General features: G+C 43.6%; 1 protein-coding gene across 1 annotated transcript in view; it reads right to left on the bottom strand.

The window, feature by feature from the left end:
• LOC133561976 (DENN domain-containing protein 3-like) overlaps positions 1–22,303 on the bottom strand; it is a 59,869-nt gene that overhangs the window by 23,532 nt on the left and 14,034 nt on the right. Inside the window, 16 exon segments of the mRNA XM_061915734.1 lie at positions 260–428; positions 525–720; positions 2,522–2,681; positions 2,999–3,168; positions 3,356–3,444; positions 3,594–3,690; positions 3,800–3,955; positions 4,028–4,143; positions 4,225–4,344; positions 15,934–16,032; positions 16,112–16,231; positions 16,307–16,418; positions 16,829–16,941; positions 18,773–18,888; positions 20,602–20,706; positions 20,787–20,976. Of these exon segments, the coding sequence (XP_061771718.1) occupies positions 260–428; positions 525–720; positions 2,522–2,681; positions 2,999–3,168; positions 3,356–3,444; positions 3,594–3,690; positions 3,800–3,955; positions 4,028–4,143; positions 4,225–4,344; positions 15,934–16,032; positions 16,112–16,231; positions 16,307–16,418; positions 16,829–16,941; positions 18,773–18,888; positions 20,602–20,706; positions 20,787–20,976 (2,128 nt within the window).

The following is a 22,303-nucleotide window of genomic DNA, read 5'->3' as shown; positions in this document are numbered from 1 at the left end:
CCCTTTAGGCCACACTTTGGACCCCCTGCTCTATGTAATCATTTTAGTGAAACATATGAATTACAATTAAACTCAGAATCAAAAAAAATAATTTACATTTACCAAAAAAGGTCAACTATATTAGCGTTGCAGTGCATGTCCTGCTGTAATGACTTTTTGGTATCTAAAATTACTCATGCCACTCAAGTATTAATAAAACTCTGGAAAATGTCTCTTATATTTGTGCCCGGTGTGAGTAAATTCCTCGTAAAGGACTTACCCACAGTGAAAGCGTCAAACAAACGGTGTATGGTTGCCACATCTTTAACTATTCCCCCTTCTTGGATGGAACGCACAAACTCCTCTCGATCCAGATTTTTCCTGGGCAGCTCAAACTTCTTGATGTCGTCATCAAACTGCACTGATGGCTTTTCGTTTTCTGTCTTCACCTGATTTTATGTCAAAGAAACAACATATGTTTTTACAAGGGCACCACCCTGCGGAAGCTGACATCCTCCAAATGCACGAACGGGGAGGTCGCTGACCTTGAGGATAAGTCTTTTGAGCTCAGGCCGTCTTTTGGCTTGCTGCTGTTCTTCCTGCATGAGCGAGTCTACCAGCCGTGTGACCAGCTGTGTGGGGAAGATGGCCGTGTCCGTCTTGTGGAGCGTCTGGAAATCGGCCAGTGCATCAAGACGCCGCGAGCACAGCAGATTGATGAAACCCCGCAGGTAGAAGTATCTTGAAGAGGAGAAATATCATCACCTGTTAGCTCATAGAAACTTTTTTAGGTGGACCAGCATAAGCTGGGGTAAAAAAAAATGTCTTAACATAATAATGCCAGCCTTTTCTTGTGTTGTTGCTGTTGTGTTCGAACAGCACAGATTTTCTGTTGTGTTACTCTCCCAGACAGAAATGTCTACCCTCCCAGACAGTAAATTCTACCACCTTGTTGTGTTGAAAGCCGACATTGCCATCTAACAAATATGTTTTATATCATGCCAGTCAAATATGATTAAGGGGGCCATATGTGTAGTGTGAAAATGCACACAGTTTGGTTTGGGAAGCAAAGTTGGATAAACTGTGGTTACGGTTATTCTGTGGGATATTCTTTCACCCCTGGAACTTGAATTCAGAAATTATTACAAAAAAAACAAAAAACATTTTGATTAGTTTTTGCCTAACACTGTTAGGTTCGTACAAGCGAAGCTTGAAGCGGGACCCCAGGTATACAGGGACGGCAGGCCTGGCGCAATTAAACACTGATTTAAGCAAATGAGAATTTATGCAACTCGGGCGTGCACAAAAAGGTCTACACAAGTGAAGTTAGCAACAGACAATGATCCGGGACAGAAGAAGCAACCTGGTTGACAACCAGGGATACATGTGTTCTGTTTGTCCATCAACGACAGGTGAGGGAGGCAGTGTTCAGGCCAGAGGTGAAGTGGCAGGAAAGGAACACACACAGGAAGCGGGAGGAATAAAATCGAGCATTGGAACAGAAACAACACCATGCACAGGAAAATATTTTGTCATGGAGGGTCACGACCAGTGTTCTGCAAGTTATTTTAAAATAGTAATTCATTACTGCGATGAGGTGGCGACTTGTCCGGGGTGTACCCCACCTCCTGCCCCAATGCAGCTGAGATAGGCTCCAGCACCCCCTGCGACCCCGAAAGGGACAAGCGGTAGAAAATGGACGGATGGATAGTAATTCATTGTGGTTACTGGTTACTTTACCAAAATGGAATTACTATTTAATAACTATAATTAACTACTTGGGAAAGTAATTAAGGTGTTACTTTAAAAAACTAAATCAAATATCTGGTTGGGAGATGTTTTATGAGAGCAGCGTGTGAGTTTGTGTGTTTTTACAAGGCGGTGCCTGTATTCAGGTGATATGAGCGAAAGCGCGCGCAGAAAGAGCAGCATTACCTCAGCTGTGATTGTTAGCCGAGCAGCAGGATTTTGTGCACAGTGACTGCAGATCTTTTGCATCTTTTTACTGGATTGTGTTAACGCTAGTTAATAAAGACATTGAATATGCTTGCATCGGTGTCTTTTCTCCTTGTCCACAAACGGGGTATTGTAGGATTGCAAGCTTCTTACTTCAGCCATTAAGTTGTTGTTCATTATTCTCCCATAGTATTAGTAGTTGTGCAAATGTGTATCTGTACTTACGTTTTGTGTCATTTGATGTGTAATTTTGCTTCTTCCAATATGATATCAAGTTTGTTTTATTGTGATGGTAGTTGTTGTTATTATTGTTAGTAACGCTGTTTATTATGTAATACCTCTTTTCTTAACACTTGTCATGACAAATCCTGCATTACCTTCGTAGTAGAAGTAAACATATAACTCTTTACAAACTACAGACCTCATTTTTCATGAAATTTGGCAATTACCTGACAAGCAAATACCCATTACATTTTAGTAAAGTTTCAAATGTATTTTCACTTTTCACATTGTAACAGTCCACTTGCATTGGAGCCAAGCGGTTTCAGAGACCAACACGATCCAGCCAATGGCGCTGTAAACAAACCTGGCAAGCAAACTGGAGTCTTCAATTTGAACAGAGTTGATAGCCTTGCCGAGAAGCTGTATCAGCTCACAGTAATAGCTTTGGACGGCATGGAAGGACAAAGTCTCTGGGAATTCTGGGAGCTGGAATACCTTCACAGGCTTGGGAGGCATCCTCTGTGCTTGGAGACAAACAAGAGTGTGGACAAAAAGCAAAGCAGCCAGTCGATTTATCCAGATGTACTGTAGGGCAGTGGTCCCCAACCACCGGGCCGCGGCCAAGAATTTTTTTATCAATTTTTATTAAAAAAACAAAAAACAAAAAAACGTTTTTTATAATTTTTTTTATTTTTTATTAAATCAACATAAAAAACACAATATACACTTAAAAATAGTGCACCAACCACAAAAACCTCAATTTTTCATGACAAAAACGTCCCTTTTTCATGACAAAGAAAAAAAAAAAATCGTAGTAAATCAGGTTCTAGGTGTTGCTTACCAGGATCAAACATGATGATTCTTTGGAGGTTGAGGGTTTGATCATCTACCAGGTTGGAAAGACTCATTCTTTGTCCATTAACCAGCCTGTTTTCAAGGAGTGAGCTCAATCTGCGGGCTTGAATCTCCTGCATGGTGGGTCTGTGTGGAACTTCCACTGAAGCTTTAATCCTTGTGAAGAAAAAGGAAAGCGGTAAGATACGACGACGCTGCGTTAATTCTATTGTGTACGACAAACACAGCCAACTATAAAATGGGGAAACACCAAACCCAATCGAGATGCGGCACAATACGCAATACGACAATGCACTGTGGTAAGATAAGATTTGATGAAGCGAAATACTGTTGCATTTCTGACCGAGTGCTGAGTTCCAGTCGTGCAAAATGATCCATCTTTTTGTTGAGGCGGTCCCTGAGGAAACGATGGAAGATGTGTGTCTCCAAAACCTGTAAAAAGAAAGACACATGGCTATTACACAAAAATAAACAGATAAAACAGAACATTATTATATATTTAAAGCAAGTCTTGTGTTGGATATCATCAAGTAAGTGTACCTAATATTATGGCTAGAGTGTCAATAGAAAAAAACATTTACATTCTTGTAGAAAAGCTGTTCTGCTGGCTCTCTGCTTTTCAGGAACTCTTCACTATTAAACACTCTGTGTTCATAGTTCAAGTGACTGCTAACATCCCTGCAAAACACATATGCATATGAAATGATGTTAATTTTTGCACCTGCGGACTTCAATATCACTTCTACTTTATTAAAGTATGTTTTATTTAGCATAACACAGTGACAACCTGAATATGTTGACAATAAGTTCAGTCGTGATGCCCTGGATGCGTTGGTTCAGATTGCGCTGCCACACTCGTCGCTGTGTGCGCTGATCGTTGATGTCGCTGCAACTTACACGCAGACACTGGTCCAAGTCAAAGTGGACCTGCAAGGACTGATATCTACAGAACCACACAGGTGCTAATTAGTTATATTATGGCAAGTTTGTAGCATATGTACAGTATGTGTTCTACCTCTGTGTGAAGCAGTCTGCTGTAAGTGAGGGGATTTCTGGCAGGTCAACAGTATCCGAACAGGAAGTAGAAACACTTCCATTATCAATGTTGACGAGGATCAGGTCATTTGTTTCCTGCGTGAAGGGAAACAAAACAACATGTTTGAACAAATAGCTGACAACCACGTCCTTGTGTTGCCCCCTAATTGTTCTCACAGCCGCAACTTCTTTAAAGTGGCAGAGATGGCAGCCCATGAGGAAGGCGGTGGGTGCCATGAGGAAGTCCAACATTCCTTCGGCCAGGACTGGAACGTAAGGTTGCTGCCATGATAGAGGCTGAGAGGAAAAAAGTAGGGCATTAATATGTCGCGATGAAGCAATATAATGTATCAAATTAAATTTCCATAGTATAAATCTAGAGTAGAATGTTGATTTTTGTTGTTGTTTTTAATCAAAATTGTTCTGCTAAATATATGTATTATATTTTGTTAATTCAAAAATACAAAATGTGCTTTGATAATTAATAATTTAGGTTAACCATATTTTAAGTTAGTTGATTTTTTTCTAAATTAGTATAAACATTGTTTTATTAACACCTGTCAAAATAGTAAGACAAAGAAGGCAGATTAGTAATGATTACAGGCAATATAGAAGGACACATGACGAGTCTCCTATACGTGTATGTTCCACCGGCATTGGTCTTTTTATAAACACACTTTTGAACAAATGGTAACGAAGAGTCAAGGGTGCTTAATATGTGGTGGGGACTTTAACATTTGACTAAACCCGAAACTGGACTCATCCAATGGTAGGTCAGACGCCAAAAATATTGCCCAAAAAATAAATATGCTTATCAATTGTGGACGTATGGAGAGAACTAAAAACACACATCTGGGACTTCACATACTACTCAACAGCTGATAAAGTCTCGTGGATAGACTACTTTTATCTATAAAAAAAAGACCTGCACAAAATAAGGGAATGAAAAAATTGATGGTCACATTTACTTGTCATTTTGCCTTGGTAACAAAACTAAAACGCCTTTGTGGAGGTTGAACGCAAACATTTGGAATAATCCTGGAATAAAAAAAAAAGACCAAAAAAAGAAATCGACTTGCACTTGGAGTATAATGATAACGACAAGATTTTGCAACTTATACTCTGCGACACGTTGAAGGTAGTGATTAGGGGCAGGCTAGTACAGTATTCTATCAATTCTTACGAGGAGAAAATGAGGCTACGAAAAATAAAACATTAAGAAGTGAAAATGAAAATGCTCCAGAAAAAACTCTCAGGAATCCAAAATCAAGGTGTAGATTTCAAGTTTGAAGAAAGAACTGGATGAAATCAAACACAAGAAATACAAAAAAACTCCTATTCATAAAACAACAGTACTGTTCGACAAGGGGAAAGTCACTGAAGCTTCTATCCTATCAGTTGAGAAAACAACAATCAGAAAATATGTTACACAAAATAAGTGATCCATTGTCAAACAGAATATGTGAAACCAACTAGATAAAATGTTTACTGATGCTAACCGAACTTGGTAAAATATGCCCCCTCCTAAATTTTAAATTATTATTTTTTATTTTTCTTTTAAACAAAAAATAAAAAAATGTACAGGACATGCAAAATAAAATGCAAAGAGAATGCTGCAAATGTGATTTGTGTTCAACTTTAAAATAAAAATAAAATTAAAAATGTTGTATTAATACAGTAATTATGTTCTTATAAAAATTTTGTAAAACTAATAGACATTTAATGAAATGTGTGGTGTATTGAGAAAGTACGGTATAAGTTTAAGTTTATTTCGCACAATATGATTGTGGAAGGGCGTGGTCGAAGTGTCCCCTGCGGGCGGGGCATGTGCAGGAGCCGGCTGGGAAGCAATGACAGGTGAGATTTCTTAGCTGGAACGAGTTGTCTAATCACCTGTCTCTTTATCAGGAGCGCTGGAGACCATGAGAGAGAGCATTCTGAAAGGAGAAAGGCTCGACCAAACAAAGAAACTATTAACTGAACGTTAATGGAAAGGACTTGAAAAATAAAAGTGTTGTATCATTTGACAACAGGGGTCCCGTGTTTTGTCCTGCAGGCACGAGGGAGTACTACATTGGCGCCAAACAGAAAGAACCAAAAATCAAAAGGAAGATGACTGCTCCAACGCCCCTGGTAGCGCTTGGGAGAGTGCTGGCGGAGGTGTCGGCAGCGAGCCAGTAACAGACTCAGGTACTACAGGCACTACTGGGCAGAGGGGAAGGGGGGGTCACCAAGCGCCGGCGCGAGTGCAGCCATGCAGCGCATGACGGAGGCAGAAGACCCGGAAGCGTTTGTTGACATCTTCGAGGCCACAGCGACAGCGTGCGGCTGGCCGCAAGAAGAGTGGGGGGTGAGGCTGTTGGTGGGGGCGGCGCAGTGAGCGGTGCTCAGCCTACCGGCGACGGCCCGAGTCCAGTTTCCACAACTGAAAAGAGCTATCCTGGACCGGGTCCGCAGCACCGCAGAGGACCATGGGCGCCGGTTCCGGTCGCTGAAATTAGGACCAGAAGACCGGCCATTCGCTCTCGGGCAGCAGCTCCGGGATGCGGCCACAAGATGGCTCAAGCCGAGGGGAAGCGGACAACTACATGCTCGAGCTCATCCTGCTGGAGCAATTTTTGGAGGCCATTCCAGCATGTACCTCGGCGTGGGTAAGGTACCACCGGCCACAGAATTTAACGGAAGCAGTAACCCTGGTGTAGGATCACCTGGCGCGGCCCGGGACCAGGTGGATTACATCAACGGTCAGCTGGTGCGCCCGGGGAAAACGCGGGTATTCCCCCACTTTTACATTATTAGAGATAGGTTATACCGAGTGAGCCGTGACACTCAAACGGGCGAGGAATACACCCAGTTGTTGGTGCCAAAACCCCGCCGGGAAATGGTTTTCTAGGCGGGGGCATTGCAATCCCCACATGGGGTACGATAAAACACTTAAAGGCCTACAGAAAACCACTACTACCGACCACGCAGTCTGATAGTTTATATATCAATGATGAAATATTAACATTGCAAAACATGCCAATACGGCCTTTTTAGTTTACTAAATTGCAATTTTAAATTTCCTGCGAAGTGTCGTGTTGAAAACATCGCGGTATGATGACTCGTATGATGACGGGTTGTAGCGGACATTATTTTCCAGCCCGATACAAGCTATAAGTAGTCTGCTTTAATCGCATGATTAAACAGTATTGTGGACATCTGTGTTGCTGAATCTTTTGCAATGTGTTCAATTAATAATGGAGAAGTCAAAGTAGAAAGATGGAGGTGGGAGCTTTTAGCCTTTACCCACACAAACACAGTCGGTGTTTCCTTGTTTAAAATTCCCGAAGGCGAAGCTTTACTATGGATCAGAGCGGTCAAGCGAACATAGATCCCGACCAAATGTCAACCAGCAGTTTTCGGTAAGAAAATTGTGGTAATAAGTTGGCTCTTACCGGCGACATCGCCGACATCACCGAAGCTTCTAGGCTGGAACTTCCAGCAGCGTGACTTGCCTCAGAGACACTGGGTCAACACGCGTACCTGTGGCCACACCCCTCTGACTTTAGGTACTATTTAATCTCACTAAAACACTAACACAATGGACAGATAAGGGATTTTCCAGAATTATCACAGTAAATGTGTGTAATAACATCTGCAATCGCCTTTTTATTTTCTTTTTTTTTTTCCAGTCCTTTACTCTCAATATCCTCATCCACGAATCTTTCATTCTCGCTCAAATTAATGGGGAAATTGTTGCTTTCTCGGTCGGAATAGCTCTTGCTGCTGGAAGCTCACATTATAAACAATGTGAGGATGTGAGGAGCCCTATAACCAGTGACGTCACGCGCACATCGTCTGCTACTTCCGGTAAAGGCAAGGCTTTTTCATTAGCGACCTAAATTTGCGAACTTTATCGTCGACGTTCTCTACTAAATCCTTTCAGCAAAAATATGTCAAAATCGCCAAATGATCAAGTATGACACATAGAACGGACCTGCTATCCCCGTTTAAATAAGAAAATCTCATTTCAGTAGGCCTTTAATCGGGTCATGGTCCGGTTCTATTGGCCAGGCATCCGGGCGGACATACGCCAATGGTGTGCTGCCTACCTGGATTGCCAGCTGGTTAACCCAGCGGCCATCCCAAAAACCCCTTTGCGCCCATTACCGCTCATGGAGGTCCCATTCGACAGAATTCGAATGGACCTCATCGGACAATTTCACCTGAGCACACGGGGATATCGCTTTGTGTTAGTTATGGTGGATCACGCAACCCGCTATCCGGAAGCAGTGCCGCTGCGCTCCATCTCTGCAAAGAGTGTAGCACAAGCACTGTTTCAGGTCATCTCCCGAGTTGGAATCCCGAAAGAGATTCTGACTGACCAGGGCACGTCTTTTATGTCACGCACGATAAAGGAACTATACGGATTACTGGTGTATACCAGTCCAGTGTATACCATCCGCAAAAGGATGGACTGGTGGAGGGATTAAATAAAACACTGAAAACCATGATCCGTAAGTTTATTCACGAGGAGAAACCTAATTGGGATAAATGGCTGGCTCCCTTAATGTTTGCCATGCGGGAGGCATCCCAAACCTTCATTGGCTTTGCGCCTTTCGAGTGGTTATACGGCAGGAGGCCGCGCGGCGTGCTGGACCTTATTAAAGAAAGCTGGGAGGAGGGTTCCAGCTGCAGTAAAAATGAAATCCAATACGTTTTGGACATGCGAGCAAAACTCCACAAGGTGGGGTACTTATGACGCAAAAATTTGCTTCGCGCCCAACAACGGCAACAGCGCACATATAACCGGGGGACCCAGCTTAGAAAATTTTCACCGGGTGAGAAAGTACTTGTACTACTCCCAACCTCCAGCTCAAAATTACTAGCCAAGTAGCAAGGACCTTTTGAGGTCACACGGCAGACGAATGAGGTGGATTACGAGGACCAGTGCGCGGACCGGGGTGGAGACACGCAAATTTACCATGTGAACCTACTGAAAGCATGGAGGGAGGCGGAGCCTGTCTCCATGGTGATGGTAGTGAAGGAAGAGGAGGAGCTGGGGCCGGAGATCCCGCGCTCTGCCTCTTCCCCTCCTCTTCCTTGTGACGACCAGCTCACATTGGCACAAAGAGCGGAGGTTGCTAAATTACAGGGGTGCTATTCGGATGTGTTCTCCATGCGGCCCGGTCGAACGGACCTCATCCGCCATCATATTGAGACCAGCCCGGGGGTTACGATGCGGTCTCGACCCTACAGGCTTCCTGAGCACAAACGCAAAGTGGTGCGGGAAGAATTAAAAACCATGCTGGAGTTGGAGGTAATAGAAGTGCGTGGTGTAGCCCCATAGTTCTAGTGGGGAAGAAAGATGTGTCAATACGCTTCTGTGTGGATTACCGCGAATGAGGTGTCACGTCTTGACGCGTACCCAATGCCTCGGGTCGACGATTTCCTGAATCGGCTAGGCACTGCTCGTTTTTTTACGAAACTGGATTTAACCAAAAGCTACTGGCAGATTCCGTTATCACCAAATTCCCGGGAAAAAACGGCCTTCTCCACTGCAGAAGGCTTATACCAATTCGTGACACTTCCGTTTGGTTTGTTCGGTGCGCCTGCCACGTTCCAGCGCCTCATGGACCGGGTGCTGCGACCCCACGCTGCATATGCGGCTGCCTACCTGGATGATGTTATCATCCAGAGTAGCAGCTGGGAAGATCACCTGCAGCGAGTGGGGGCGGTGCTCGAGTCCTTGAGGCGGGCGGGGCTCACCACCAACCCGGTGAAGTGCGCGGTTGGCCAGAGGGAGGTACAATATCTGGGGTGCCACTTGGGGGGGGACAGCTACAACCGGAGGTCGACAAAACGGCAGCGATCGCGACCTGTCCACCTCCCAAGACAAAAAAAGATGTGAGGCGGTTTTTGGGTATGGCCGGGTACTACCGACGGTTTATTCCCCGGTTCGCGGACCTGACCAACCCACTGACCAACCTCACCCGAAAGGGTGCGCTAGAGCTGGTCCAGTGGGTGTTCAAACAGGTAAAATCTGCACTCTGCGAAGAGCCGGTGCTGTGCATGCCTGATTTCACCATCCCTTTCTGTCTGCAGGCGGACGCGCCGGAGCGGGGGCTGGCGGCGGTGTTGTCCCAGAAGGTGGAGGGTATCGACCGCCCCATCCTGTACATCAGCCGGAAACTCTCGGACCAGGAGGCGAGGTACAGTACGGTGGAGAGGGAGTGCCTCGCCATCCGGAGGGCGGTCAAGGACCTCCGGTATTACCTGTTGGGGCGCCCCCTCAGCCTCTGCTCGGACCACACACCGCTCCAGTGGCTCCATCGCATGAAGGATGCAAACGCACGGATCACCCGGTGGTACCTTGCGTCGCAACCCTACAACTTCCGGGTGGTCCACCGGCCGGGTTTGCAGATGGCCGTGGCCGTCTTCCTCTCTCGCCCCTCTACAATCAAGAATAAGTACCCTCTCCCATTCATTGATTCTGCTTTTACTCCCTTATAGTCAGCAAAAAAAAAATTTAAACTCGATCTACGTAACGCTTACCATCTTGTTCGCATCCGAGAGGGGGATGAATGGAAGACCGCGTTCAACACTCCTCTCGGACAATTTGAGTGTTTTGTCATGCCTTTTGGACACACCTGGCGTGTTTTAGGGCCTTATTAATGACATTTTTCGGGACATGACAGGTCAATGTCTTTTTATTTACCTGGACGATATATAATTTATTCGTCTACATTTGACGAACATGTGTATCAGGTGCGGTTGGTTCTTCAACGATTGCTCGAGAATAAACTGTTCGTCAAAGCGGAAAAATGTGAGTTTCACTCTTCCTCCATTCCCTTCTTAGGGTTTATTATTGAGGAGGGTAGACTCAGACCGGATCCCGCTAAGGTAAAAGCAGTAGTAGATTGGCCCACTCCGGTTTCCAAGAAGCACCTTCAGAGATTTTTAGGCTTTTCTAATTTTTATCGCGTTTTTATTCGAAATTTTAGTCGCGTCGCTGAGCCACTTACGAGGCTAACGTCTACTAAGGTCCCGTTTGAATGGACACCCGAAGGCAATTCCGCGTTCTTGAAATTAATAAGATTGTTTACTTCGGCTCCTGTTCTTTGTTACCCTCACCGTTCTCTCCAGGTTTTTGTTGAGGTGGACGCTTCTGATTCAGGTGTAGGGGCCGTACTCTCCCAGCAATCTGTCATCGACCAGAAGTTGCATCCCTGTGCTTTCTTCTCTCGTCGCCTATCCCCTGCTGAGAGAAACTATGACATTGGCAACAGGGAGCTTCTGGCGGTCATCCTGGCTCTTCAGGAGTGGAGACTGGCTGGAGGGGGCGGAGCTTCCATTCATCATCTACATGGACCACAATAATTTGGCCTACTTAAAGACATCACAGAGACTGAACCCACGCTAGGCCAGGTGTTCACTATTTCTGAACCGCTTTAACGTTGTCATCACTTTCCGACCTGGTTCTCAGAATGGGAAACCTGATGCCCTGTCCCGTCTATACTCATCGTCATTTGAGAATTCCTCACCTGAACCTATCGTTCCACAGACACATCATTGGGGGACTTCAGTGGGACATCGAGCAGCAAGTCCTGGAGGCCCTGAAGTCGGAAACATCTCCTCGGGGCCGCCCAACAGGTCGGCTGTTTGTGGTTCCTCGGCTCTGCTCTAGCGTTCCAGATTGGGCACATGGGTCAAAGATTGCTTTCCACCCAGGTATTTGTCGCACCGGTTTCGTCCTCTCCCAGCGTTTTTGGTGGCCATCCATTATGGCGGACACAAAGGCTTTTGTGACGGCATGTCGGATTTGCGCCCGGAACAAGGCATCCCACCAGGCCCAGCAGGACTGTTCCACCCAGTACCCATTCCCTCCCGCCAGTGGTAACACATTGCTTTGGACTTTGTTACAGGACTGCCTCCCTCTGAAGGAAACGACACCATGTTGACCATAGTGGACCGGTTCTCAAAGATGGCCCACTTTGTGGCCCTCCCCAAGCTGCCTTCGGCTCTCGAAACAGCCCAACTATTGGTACTCCACGCTTTCCGGCTGCAAGGCATCCCCACTGATGTGGTATCTGACAGAGGGCCACAGTTTTCCTCAGCCGTCTGATAGGCATTCTGCAAGTCGCTGGGGGCCTCTCCTAGCTTATTCTCCGGCTACCACCCACAGACCAATGGACAGACTGAACGGACCAACCAAGACCTGGAGGCGGCCATCCGGTGCACTTGTCATCAGCAACCCTCAACTTGGTCAGAGAATCTTCCATGGATCGAATACGCTCACAATTCCCTCATTAGTTCCGCCATAGGCTTGTCTCCATTTTACGTCACCTACGGTTTCCAACCACCACTTTTTCCTTCTACCCAGTCCAAGGCCGACAAACCATCCATAACGGCACACCTGCGTCGAACTCGCCAGGCTTGGTGCAATACCAGGGCGGCGCTAAAGAAAACATCAGCCAGGAAACAACTTTTAGATAACCGCCATCGCACACCAGCCCCACACTACCAGTTGGGACAGGAGGTCTGGTTATCGTCCCGGGACTTACCACTTGCCACCGACTCAAAGAAACTGGCTCCCAGGTTCGTTGGACCATATCCCATTGTCAAGATCATCAACTGTGTTGCAGTCAAGCTCCGCCTCCCAAAGTCTCTCAAGTGCCATCCAGTGTTTCACGTTTCCCGCATCAAGCCTGTCTGGTCCAGCCCGCTCAGTCCTCCTGAGGTACCGCCTCCTCCACCCAGGCTTATTGATGGTCACCCGGCATTCACAGTTCACACCATCTTGGATGTGAGAAGAAGGGGTAGAGCAGGGGTGGCCAACTAGTCAGAGACTAAGAGCCACTTTTTTTCTGTGTTACTGCAAAGAGCCACATCATACAGATGGGTACACATGAACATCATCTTTTAATCATGTATGCACGCATACACAGACCTCTGCTCAGCCAGATCTAATGAAAATAACCACACCAACATGATAATATCAGTAATTTTCAACAGTTAACATTGTGTGCACTGTCTCACACACACATACTCTCAGTTCAAGCAAGCCCACAAACAATAAAATAATAATTTTCAATAACATCTTTCTCTTACTATGCTGCTTAGTGAGACTTCTGGCATTCCTTATCTTGAACAATCCCCTTCAAATCTGGCTTGTATTCTGTTGTTGCCACTCTAAGAAATTCTTTCAAATGAGTGTCAGTCAGAACAGATCGATGCTTCAGGGTAGAAAACACAGACTCGCAGACGTACGTTGACCCAAACATGGACAGTATCTTAAGCGCAGCTCGTTTGATGTTGGGGTATTTTTCAATTGCCACACTTTTCCAGAACACAACGGTCCCTTCCCTTAAAACAGCTTTCAGTTGATCCTCCTCACAAAGGTTGATCATCTCCAACTCAGCCGCAGCCTCGTCTGTGCCGAGCGGGGCTTTTATACAGTCTGTCTCCGCATTAAATGGGTCGAGGAGGAACGTAAACTGAGGTATTTTCAGTTGTAGATCACAACCGGGTCACAAAGCTTTCGTGCAGGTTTGCAACCAGTGTTGCATATCTGTCTCTTTTCTTTTTCATTGCGGCGCTGGTGACTTGTTCACTGGCTTTTAGCAGAGTATGAAAATGTGTTAAATCTCCCTTTTGAATATGCGCCTCGAACAGCTTTAGTTTGTTGACGAACGCAAACACACTTTGCAAAAGCTCAAAGAAGCGAGAGAATACCTAGCTTTTTGACAGCCACTTCACAGTGCAGTGCAGCGGCAGGTCACCTGGAAGCCCTTGGTCCAGCTTAGCGATGAGATTCCTGGATTGCCTGTGGTTCAGCGCATGTGTGCGGATTTAGTTGACGATTTCCATCACAGGCTTCATGACGTTCTTTAAATTCAATGATTTAGACACGAGTTGCTCCCTGTGGATGATGCAGTGGAAATTCCAAACGTCGGGAAGTGTTTGATCAGCTTTGCACAGCCCCACAAGCCCGTTCACGGATCCGATCATGGCTGGCGCTCCATCCGTGGCTATTGCAGTTAGTTTCGGTATGGGCAGATTTGCTTTTGCAAACGCAGCCATCATTGCTTCTTTCACATCTATGCCACGGGTTCTGTCTTTTAATGTCACAATATCAAGGAGTTCTTCTTTGATCATACATTCATTTGACACAGACCGTGCAAATATTGCCAACTGAGGCTTGTCTTGTATGTCACAACTCTCATCCAATGCCACACTAAAATACTCACATGCTTGAAGGTCAGAGTGCAACTGTGATTCAACAGCTGTATTATATTCTGCGTTTAACACTGTGGCGGGACAGTTGAACGTCTGATACGCTCCGTTTTAGTTTGTCGTCTCCAGGAGCCAAGATTTCAAAGGCGTCAATGAGGCATTTTTTAATGAAGTCCCCTTCTTTGTATGGCTTTTTAGCCCGTGCTATTTTCCAAGCCAGCTGATATGATGCAAGCGTTACAGTCTCCGAGTGTTTCGTAAATTTTTGGAAAAACTGCACCTGCTTTTCTGCCTGGCTTTTCAAAGCGACCAACTTGTTCTTGCGAAGTTCAGTCCCTTTTGGAAATTCCTGTTCGATGTTAGGGTGGAGTGAGCTGAAGTGATGCTGAAGATTGAAGCTTTGCGCCAATGCTCCGTGACATATAAGGCAGATCGGCTTGCCATTACGTTTAACAATAAAATATAAACTCTCCCACTCTGGCAAAAACGTCCTGTGTTCTTCTTCATATTTTCGTTTGGCTGTGCTTTTTTCCTGCCATTCAAGAGGTAACTTGACGGAAATTGTTTACAACACAAATGATGTCACACCAAAGATTCTCTCATCGCTCGTTTGACATCACTCAAACAGGCTTACATGATCAGTGTGCCATCTAGCTGTAGGGGGAGTGAATGACAGCGCCAGCCAAACATTTTTGACGCATGTCATGGGACAGCTCCTGAAGAGCCGCATGAAACTAGTTAAAGAGCCACATGAGGCTCGCTAGCCAATACCTGGTAGACTGGGAGGGGTACGGCCCAGAGGAACGGTCATGGGTTTCTAGATCGCTCATAATCGATAAAGATTTGATTAAGGATTTTTATATTCGACTCCCAGACAAGCCAGGTAGGCCGCCAGGTGGGGGGGGGGTACTGTGGTAAGCTGAATTTTCCTTTCTCTTTTCTGTATTTATTTTGCACACCATATTTACTCTCCCTCTCGTCCATAGTATGGAGTGCAGCTGGTGCTGGGCAAACACACACACCTGAGGTTGACTAGGGTGGCCTATATAACCTGGGTGCTGACGGCCTGTGAGCGCCGGAACTTTGTGGTTACTGCTGTTGCTTTTTGCATGCATCCTATTTTCGTCCCACTTGCAAACTCTCCAGTTTGGCTCGTGAATCTCACAGGTTTGCCTGTATACCTAGCTTTGTCTAGCGCTTTTAGTTTACATTCTGTTTATCTGTTTCACTTCTTTCATGAAGTATTTTTTCCTAGCCCCGTCTAGCGTTTTTATTTTGTACTTTGCTCCTCTGTTTAACATTTTCTCAGTCAGTATTATTCCTAGCCTTGTCTAGCGCTCTTGGTTTAGTTTTGGTAATTTATCATAGTAGTTTTTTCATGGTGTGTTATTGTGCTTTCACCATCGCTTTCTGTTTTGGCTACATCCACCTTCCGCCAAAATAAAGGAAGAACATTTCTCTACTACCAAAACGTCTCTGCATCCTTGGGTTCCACCCAATCAGCTCGTAACAAAAATATTGATTATACATTATATTTGTTTAGTTGTTGTAACTTTCATTCCCTATTAGACATCCAATCAAGTTTAATTGTATATATAGCACCATTAAGGAGCACTTCAGTTAATTAAAAACTTTTAAAGCAATGGCAAAGACAGTTTATTGACAAACCTGCAGAAAAAGCAGCAAGCCCTCTGCCACCAGTGTCAGCCGGGCCCAGTCGGCAGAAAAGAGCACTACCCTTTGCTCCTGGAGGAGACAAGACAACACCTGCAAGGAGAAACAAGGGGGGACATTCTTCAACTCAAAGGTGACAGATCTACAATGAGAAGGAGCATGGAGCTGATACCTGCAAAAGAGGTTGTGGACGGAAGCAGAGGAAAGGTAGGTGAAGGTCTAAATCTACAGCTGGGTGGTCTTTGTCTTCTCTGGATGGTAATTCAATTGTCAGATGATGTAAGGTAAACACCTTGTGAGAGACCAACAATTTTTGTCATGAACCACATGAGGCAATGTTATTACAAGTACATGGAGGTCAACGCACCAAGTGGAGTTGTCCAGGAGGTGGGATTGGTACAAGGGCCAATTTGGCTGCAAAGTCCTTTACTTTCTCCTCAACATCCGAAAAACGACAAGTTCTGAGCTTAATTAGAAGACTGACAGAGAAACAGAAGAAGTTCGATGGGGAGAAAAATATAATACAATGTATGGAGGAAAGTATAGGGACTACGAACCTTCCTTTGGCTATGCTTATGTAACACCAGGTATTCCAAAACTGTGGTATGGGTACCACTAGTGGTACGCGGGTTATACCAAAGAATTCTGTGAATATCTAATGTATATGGTGTATCATTGTTGATGTTTGTGCATTATGTGTAATGTTACAGTGACCAAAAATATTAAATACACTTGTTGAATAAAATATCTGCCTTGTTGATAAAGAATACTTAGGCCTAATTTGCTACTGTATTTTAATATTGGTCATTATGGTCGTACTAGGAGAGCCAAGTGTGTTCTGAGGTGGTTCTTGGTTAAAAAAGTTTGAGAACCACTGGTTTACACTCACCATGACAGACAGTCTTTCAGCGCAGTGAAGTATGGATACTTGGATATCACACAGAAACCATAAGCGGAAAACAGCTTGGACTTTCCTCCATTTTCACAGGAGGACATCCAGTCCTACAACACACAACAGACAAAGGGCCTGATTTATTAATAGGTGTGCGGGAGTAAAACACGTGCAAACTTGATAGCGCTCGCAAGGATGAACAATTTATCTCGTGCGCTAAGGATTACACCTCTTAAATGACCAAAATAATGAGTGCAATCCATTTATCGTGTTTGTCTTCACTTGTTATTAGAATGCCCACAATACTTACACAATTAAAGTTGTGGTTTAGTTAAAAAAAAAAAGGGTTCTTAGGTGTGCATGGGGCAATTGTAATAGGGAAATGTTTAGAAATGTGGAGAGATTAGAGGCAGTAAAATGAATCCCACTTTAAAAAAAATAAACGCTACGAGCAAAATCTTTGATGGATCAAGGCTTGTGAGAGACCACATTTTCAGATTATCATAAAGAAGTTAATTCAGTAATCAAATAAACACCATCCATTTATTTTATTCCGCTTATCCGAGGTCGGGTCACGGGTGGAGCAGCCTAAGCAGGGAAGCCGGAGTACCCAGAAGGCAACCCACACAGTCACAGGGAGAACATGCAAATAGTTCAAATAGCACACAGAAAGATCTTGTGCCCAGGATCGAACCAAATACCTTTATATTGTAAAGCACACACACCAACTCCTGTTCCACTGTGCTGCCCCTCTCTGACTTGATGTCTAAATAAGTATTGTACGTCCAGAAGTAGAGATGTGACATTTGCAAACGACTCGAGTCTTATAAACGACTCTTTGAAATGAGCAATGAGAACCAATGCGTAGTTGTAATGTGTTCGTTTGAGAACCGGTCTTTATGCAAATTGCGCATTGCTAGCCTCTCAGAATCAAATTCAAAATTGGAACCAAAAATCTACTTTGTTGGATTTTTTTATTCAAGGAGTAATGACATCCTCAGTTAGATTTGTCCTAGAAGGCTCTATTCATTTAAACGCTATTATGCGCATGCACTCATGCAGGCAGTTAACTTAGGGGGGGAGTTTAATAGGCACCTGAACCTACTACATACAGCCTTTTAGCTGCTGTATTTTGAATTAAAAAGAGATATTAGCAACTGGAAAAGAAAACAAAATGAACAGAAGTCAAAGGAAATGTAGCAATTGGATGCCCTTACGGGTAATCCGCAGGAGTGATGACATGCAAGATAAAATGACGTCAGTGACAAAGAATGGGGAAATGGCCCTATCTTGTGGAATGTTTACAACAACAAAAAAAAGCAAAATTAGATTATTATCCATTCATCCATCCATCTTCTACCGCTTGTCCCTTTCGGGGTTAAGAGGGGTGGGGGGGGCTGTAGTCGGGTGGTAGGCGGTGTACACCCTGGACAAGTCGCCACCTGTTCACAGGGCCAACACAAATAGACAGACAACATTCACACTCACATTCATCAACATTTCAAAAATAATTATCCTCTATATGTTTGTATTGGTGTTTTGTATACATTTTAAGTCATTGACAAAACTTTTATCTTATATACAAGTGATTGTTTCCTTAATGGGAAAAAGTTACTTAAGAAAAAAATTAATATAGGAAAGAGCCATTCTTATAAACGGCTAATTTAAGTGAACGGGTCCGCAAGATCCGGTTTTATTCAAAGAGTCATAAATCTCATCCCCAAATAAAATCCTCATTTAAATAGTGCAGTCTGCCCTACTTCATATTATTTGTATTCTCCTTTAATTAGGTCACCCGCAGCACACCCACTAAAAGTACAAAGGATTTCATAGTTTTCCCACGCTATTTAGCACTTGTTGTTTTGATCTTAGTTGAACAGATCCTTATGCAACCACACTGCATCCCCACGTGTCTTTTGTCCTGTCTCGTACTGTACCAACCTGGACGGGACGATAACACTGCAGCACCACACCGTGGGACTTGTTGCCAAAGACGTCGGTGAAGACCAGGAAGTGGAACTGATCCTCTCTCTTTACATTGGTCACGTGGAGGCCACCTGGTGATTCAACAGCATGTAGTCATGGCAACACATACGCTTGTACAACTGAATTGGAAGTAATGCCAATATGACACTATTTACTAGGGGTGGCCCGATATCACCTTTTCATTTCTGATACCGAAACTGCAACGTTGTTTAATAGTTGATGATAATAATACAGGACCAAACTTTTTTTCTCCTTTCTTTTTATAGTAATAGAGAGGTACTTTGATTTTCCTAGGCGCTGGTTTTCATATGTTTTAATTTCTGCAGAAAATCTTTGCCAAATTTTACCCCAGTTTTTAAATACTGTACCATCTTGGTTATTTCACGGTTAAATAAATAATAATTTTTTCTATTTTATTCACTGTTATTATTACTACTGGTGATTTTATGTTTTCATTTATTTTGGATTTATATTTTAGTTTTACATATATTTAAAATGTATGTTTTTTTAAATAATTTTTAGATGGTGTAAATTGTTAGTTATTTCCCAATGTGGGCGCCTCAAAGGTGGCATGTTTCCACAATTCTCTAGCCATGCTAAGTCTTGTTATGGTCAGTAATGCTGTGTGCATGCATGTTTTTTGTGTTGCTACTTTCCTGTGTATGATAAGTGCTATACAAATACAGTTTGATTGATTGATTGCTTTAGTGTACATAACAAACTAACCTGTTTGCCTGCACATCATTTCACAGAATTGAGTGCTCAAATAAAAATTCCCACGTGTCGGTAACTGTCTGTGCTTTTTTTATTTTTATAATGTCCATTCATCCATCCATTTTCTACCGCTTGTCCCTTTTTGGGTTGCGGGAGTGCCGGAGAATATCTCAGCTGCGGCGGGGTACACTCTGGACAAGTTGCCACCTCATCACAGGGCCAACACAGATAGACAGACAACATTCAAACTCACATTCACACACTTGGGCCAAATTAGTGTTGCCAATCAACCTATCCCCAGGTGCATGTCTTTGGCGGTGGGAGGAAGCCGGAGTACCCGGAGGGAACCCACGCAGTCTTGAGGAGAACATGCAAATTCCACACAGAAAGATCCCGAGTACGACAGCAAAATAAGCCACCATGTGGCCAAAGAAAGTCGTGTGTGCCAGCACTTTGATAAAGAAGGTGAGAAACACTTGCGGCAAAATACAAAAGTGGCTCAACTCTCCCTCCTTCCTTTCGGCTCATTGCTGTCTTCACCGACAAGAGTCTTCAATGAAAGTAAAAGTGATGTTTTCATTTATCCATTTCATTCATCCAACTTGTCCAAGGTGTATCACGCCTTCCGCCCGAATGCAGCTAAAATAGGCTCCAGTCCCCTGCCACCCCAAAAGGGACAAGCAGTAGAAAATGGATGGATGGACATTTCTTTCATCATGTGAATGTATTCACATTATTTTCTGCTTGCAAAAGTATAATTATTTTAAATAGAATGTGTGTTGTGTTCATATTTGTGAGTGTCTTGTACAGATTTCTTGATGTATTATTTCTTATGGGAGAAATTCTAATTCAGTTTTAGTCTGACCTTTAGGAATGTATCCTTCAAACACCCACCAAAGTAACCAAATATGGTTCCCCAATACATATCTACTGTAAGCTCCAACCTCCCACAAGTCTTCTGATTGGTCAGTTGGCACAGGCCTTTTTGTGTGCGTGTGTGTGTGTGTGTGTGAGTGTAATAGTAAATACACTAGTGTCATGGTGTACACACCGCACTAAATATTACATACCAGGAAAGCAGAGTTTAGGCAAAGCTGTGAGGTCAATGTCTTTGGGAACTGTGACGTCTTCACTTCCTTCTCTTCCATTTGCTGCATCTCCACCTGAAAAATGGTCTGATTCAGGAAGACACAAGTATTAGAGAATCTCCTACAAAAGCTTGCAGTATGCGTAAATATTGTGTACGATCACAAACCTGGAATGGGTGCTGTAGCAGCTGAAGGACGTCGCTTCCTCTTCTTTTTCAAGTAGGAGTGGTGCCTCCTCCAATGAGACCTCACTGCTTTACGCTCAGCTTGTGGTCTGCTGACAAAAGGGGGTGCTAGCACGTGCAGGACCTCTGGCTCCAAAAGGACGTTCTCCAGACTTCCATGGCTGTCAACAGCCTTGAAGAAAGACTTCAGTCATGTACTTGTACTCTACATCATTCAGGTTGTTGTTGTTAATGTAAATATTTATTTCAGACATGTTAAAAACAATGAAGAAAAAAAAAAAAAAAAAAAAACAACAACAAAATAATTAGATAATAAATAACAACATCCCTGGTTCAATTCCCACCTAGTACCAACCTCGTCACGTCCGTTGTGTCCTGAGCAAGACACTTCACCCTTGCTCCTGATGGGTGCTGGTTGGCACCTTGCATGGCAGCTCCCTCCATCAGTGTGTGAATGTGTGTGTGAATGGGTAAATGAGGAAGTAGTGTCAAAGCGCTTTGAGTACCTTGAAGGTAGAAAAGTGCTATACAAGTACAACCCATTTATTTATCATTTAACATAGTGATTTAAAAAAAAAAAAACTGTTTACAGTTTCACATTCTAACATGTCCGAAAAGGAGTAGGAAGAAGCAGAGCTTATTCAATTCCACCCCTTTCCTGTCTGGATATAATTTGTAACACAATTGTTCACTTCCCTTTTCAAATTTAAACACAATAATAGTAAATGCATAAATAAATATCAATTCAGTTGTCATGAATAGGTAGTTAATTTATTAAATGGTTCAAAAAATTCACTGAATATGTGACAGATTATGTGTCATTCATTAATCAGGTTCAAGATTTGTTATCAGTAAGTAAGAAAGTACATTTTATTTACAAAGTGCTATTTACAGATACCAATCACAAAGCGCTGCACAAAACCGGTGAATTAAAACATCAATTAAATCAAAACAAATAACATATGGGGAATAAAGGGAATTTACCTATGCAAATTACGGAATTAAGGGTGTTTACATATGCATATTGGGGAAAAAAGGGCCTATTATATGCAAATTATGATAGACACGCACACGCTTACCAATTAGCATTAAACAACTTAAGAACAGCAGCTGACAACAATTTGGCCGTTTAAGAACACGTCATGAATTTGAATTGACTCCTCTTAGGAAATCACTTAGCAAGAAAGATAACAGGAACATTTAGGAACTTATTGCTGAATGGAGCCCAATATTTGTCATACAGCATCATGAAAGTATTAAAAAAAAATACCATTTACATCATCTACATCATTTTTGCTGTACACATTGTCCCAATTCGCCTTCTGCCTGAACGCAACTGAGATTGGCTCCAGCGACCCCCTTCGACCCCGAAGGAGACAAGCGGTAGGAAATGGATGGATGGACATTGTCCCGATTTTGTTCTCTCAGTTCTCTCATTCTTGAAATCAAACTTTTCTCTGTGCATTGTCTATGAAATGTCTTTCTGTCGTTTATGTTCC

This window comes from Nerophis ophidion, linkage group LG11 (assembly GCF_033978795.1).
Source record: "Nerophis ophidion isolate RoL-2023_Sa linkage group LG11, RoL_Noph_v1.0, whole genome shotgun sequence".
Taxonomy (NCBI): domain Eukaryota; kingdom Metazoa; phylum Chordata; class Actinopteri; order Syngnathiformes; family Syngnathidae; genus Nerophis; species Nerophis ophidion.
The sequence above is the reverse complement of the archived record's forward strand: the minus strand, read 5'-3'. Positions and strand labels throughout refer to the sequence as shown.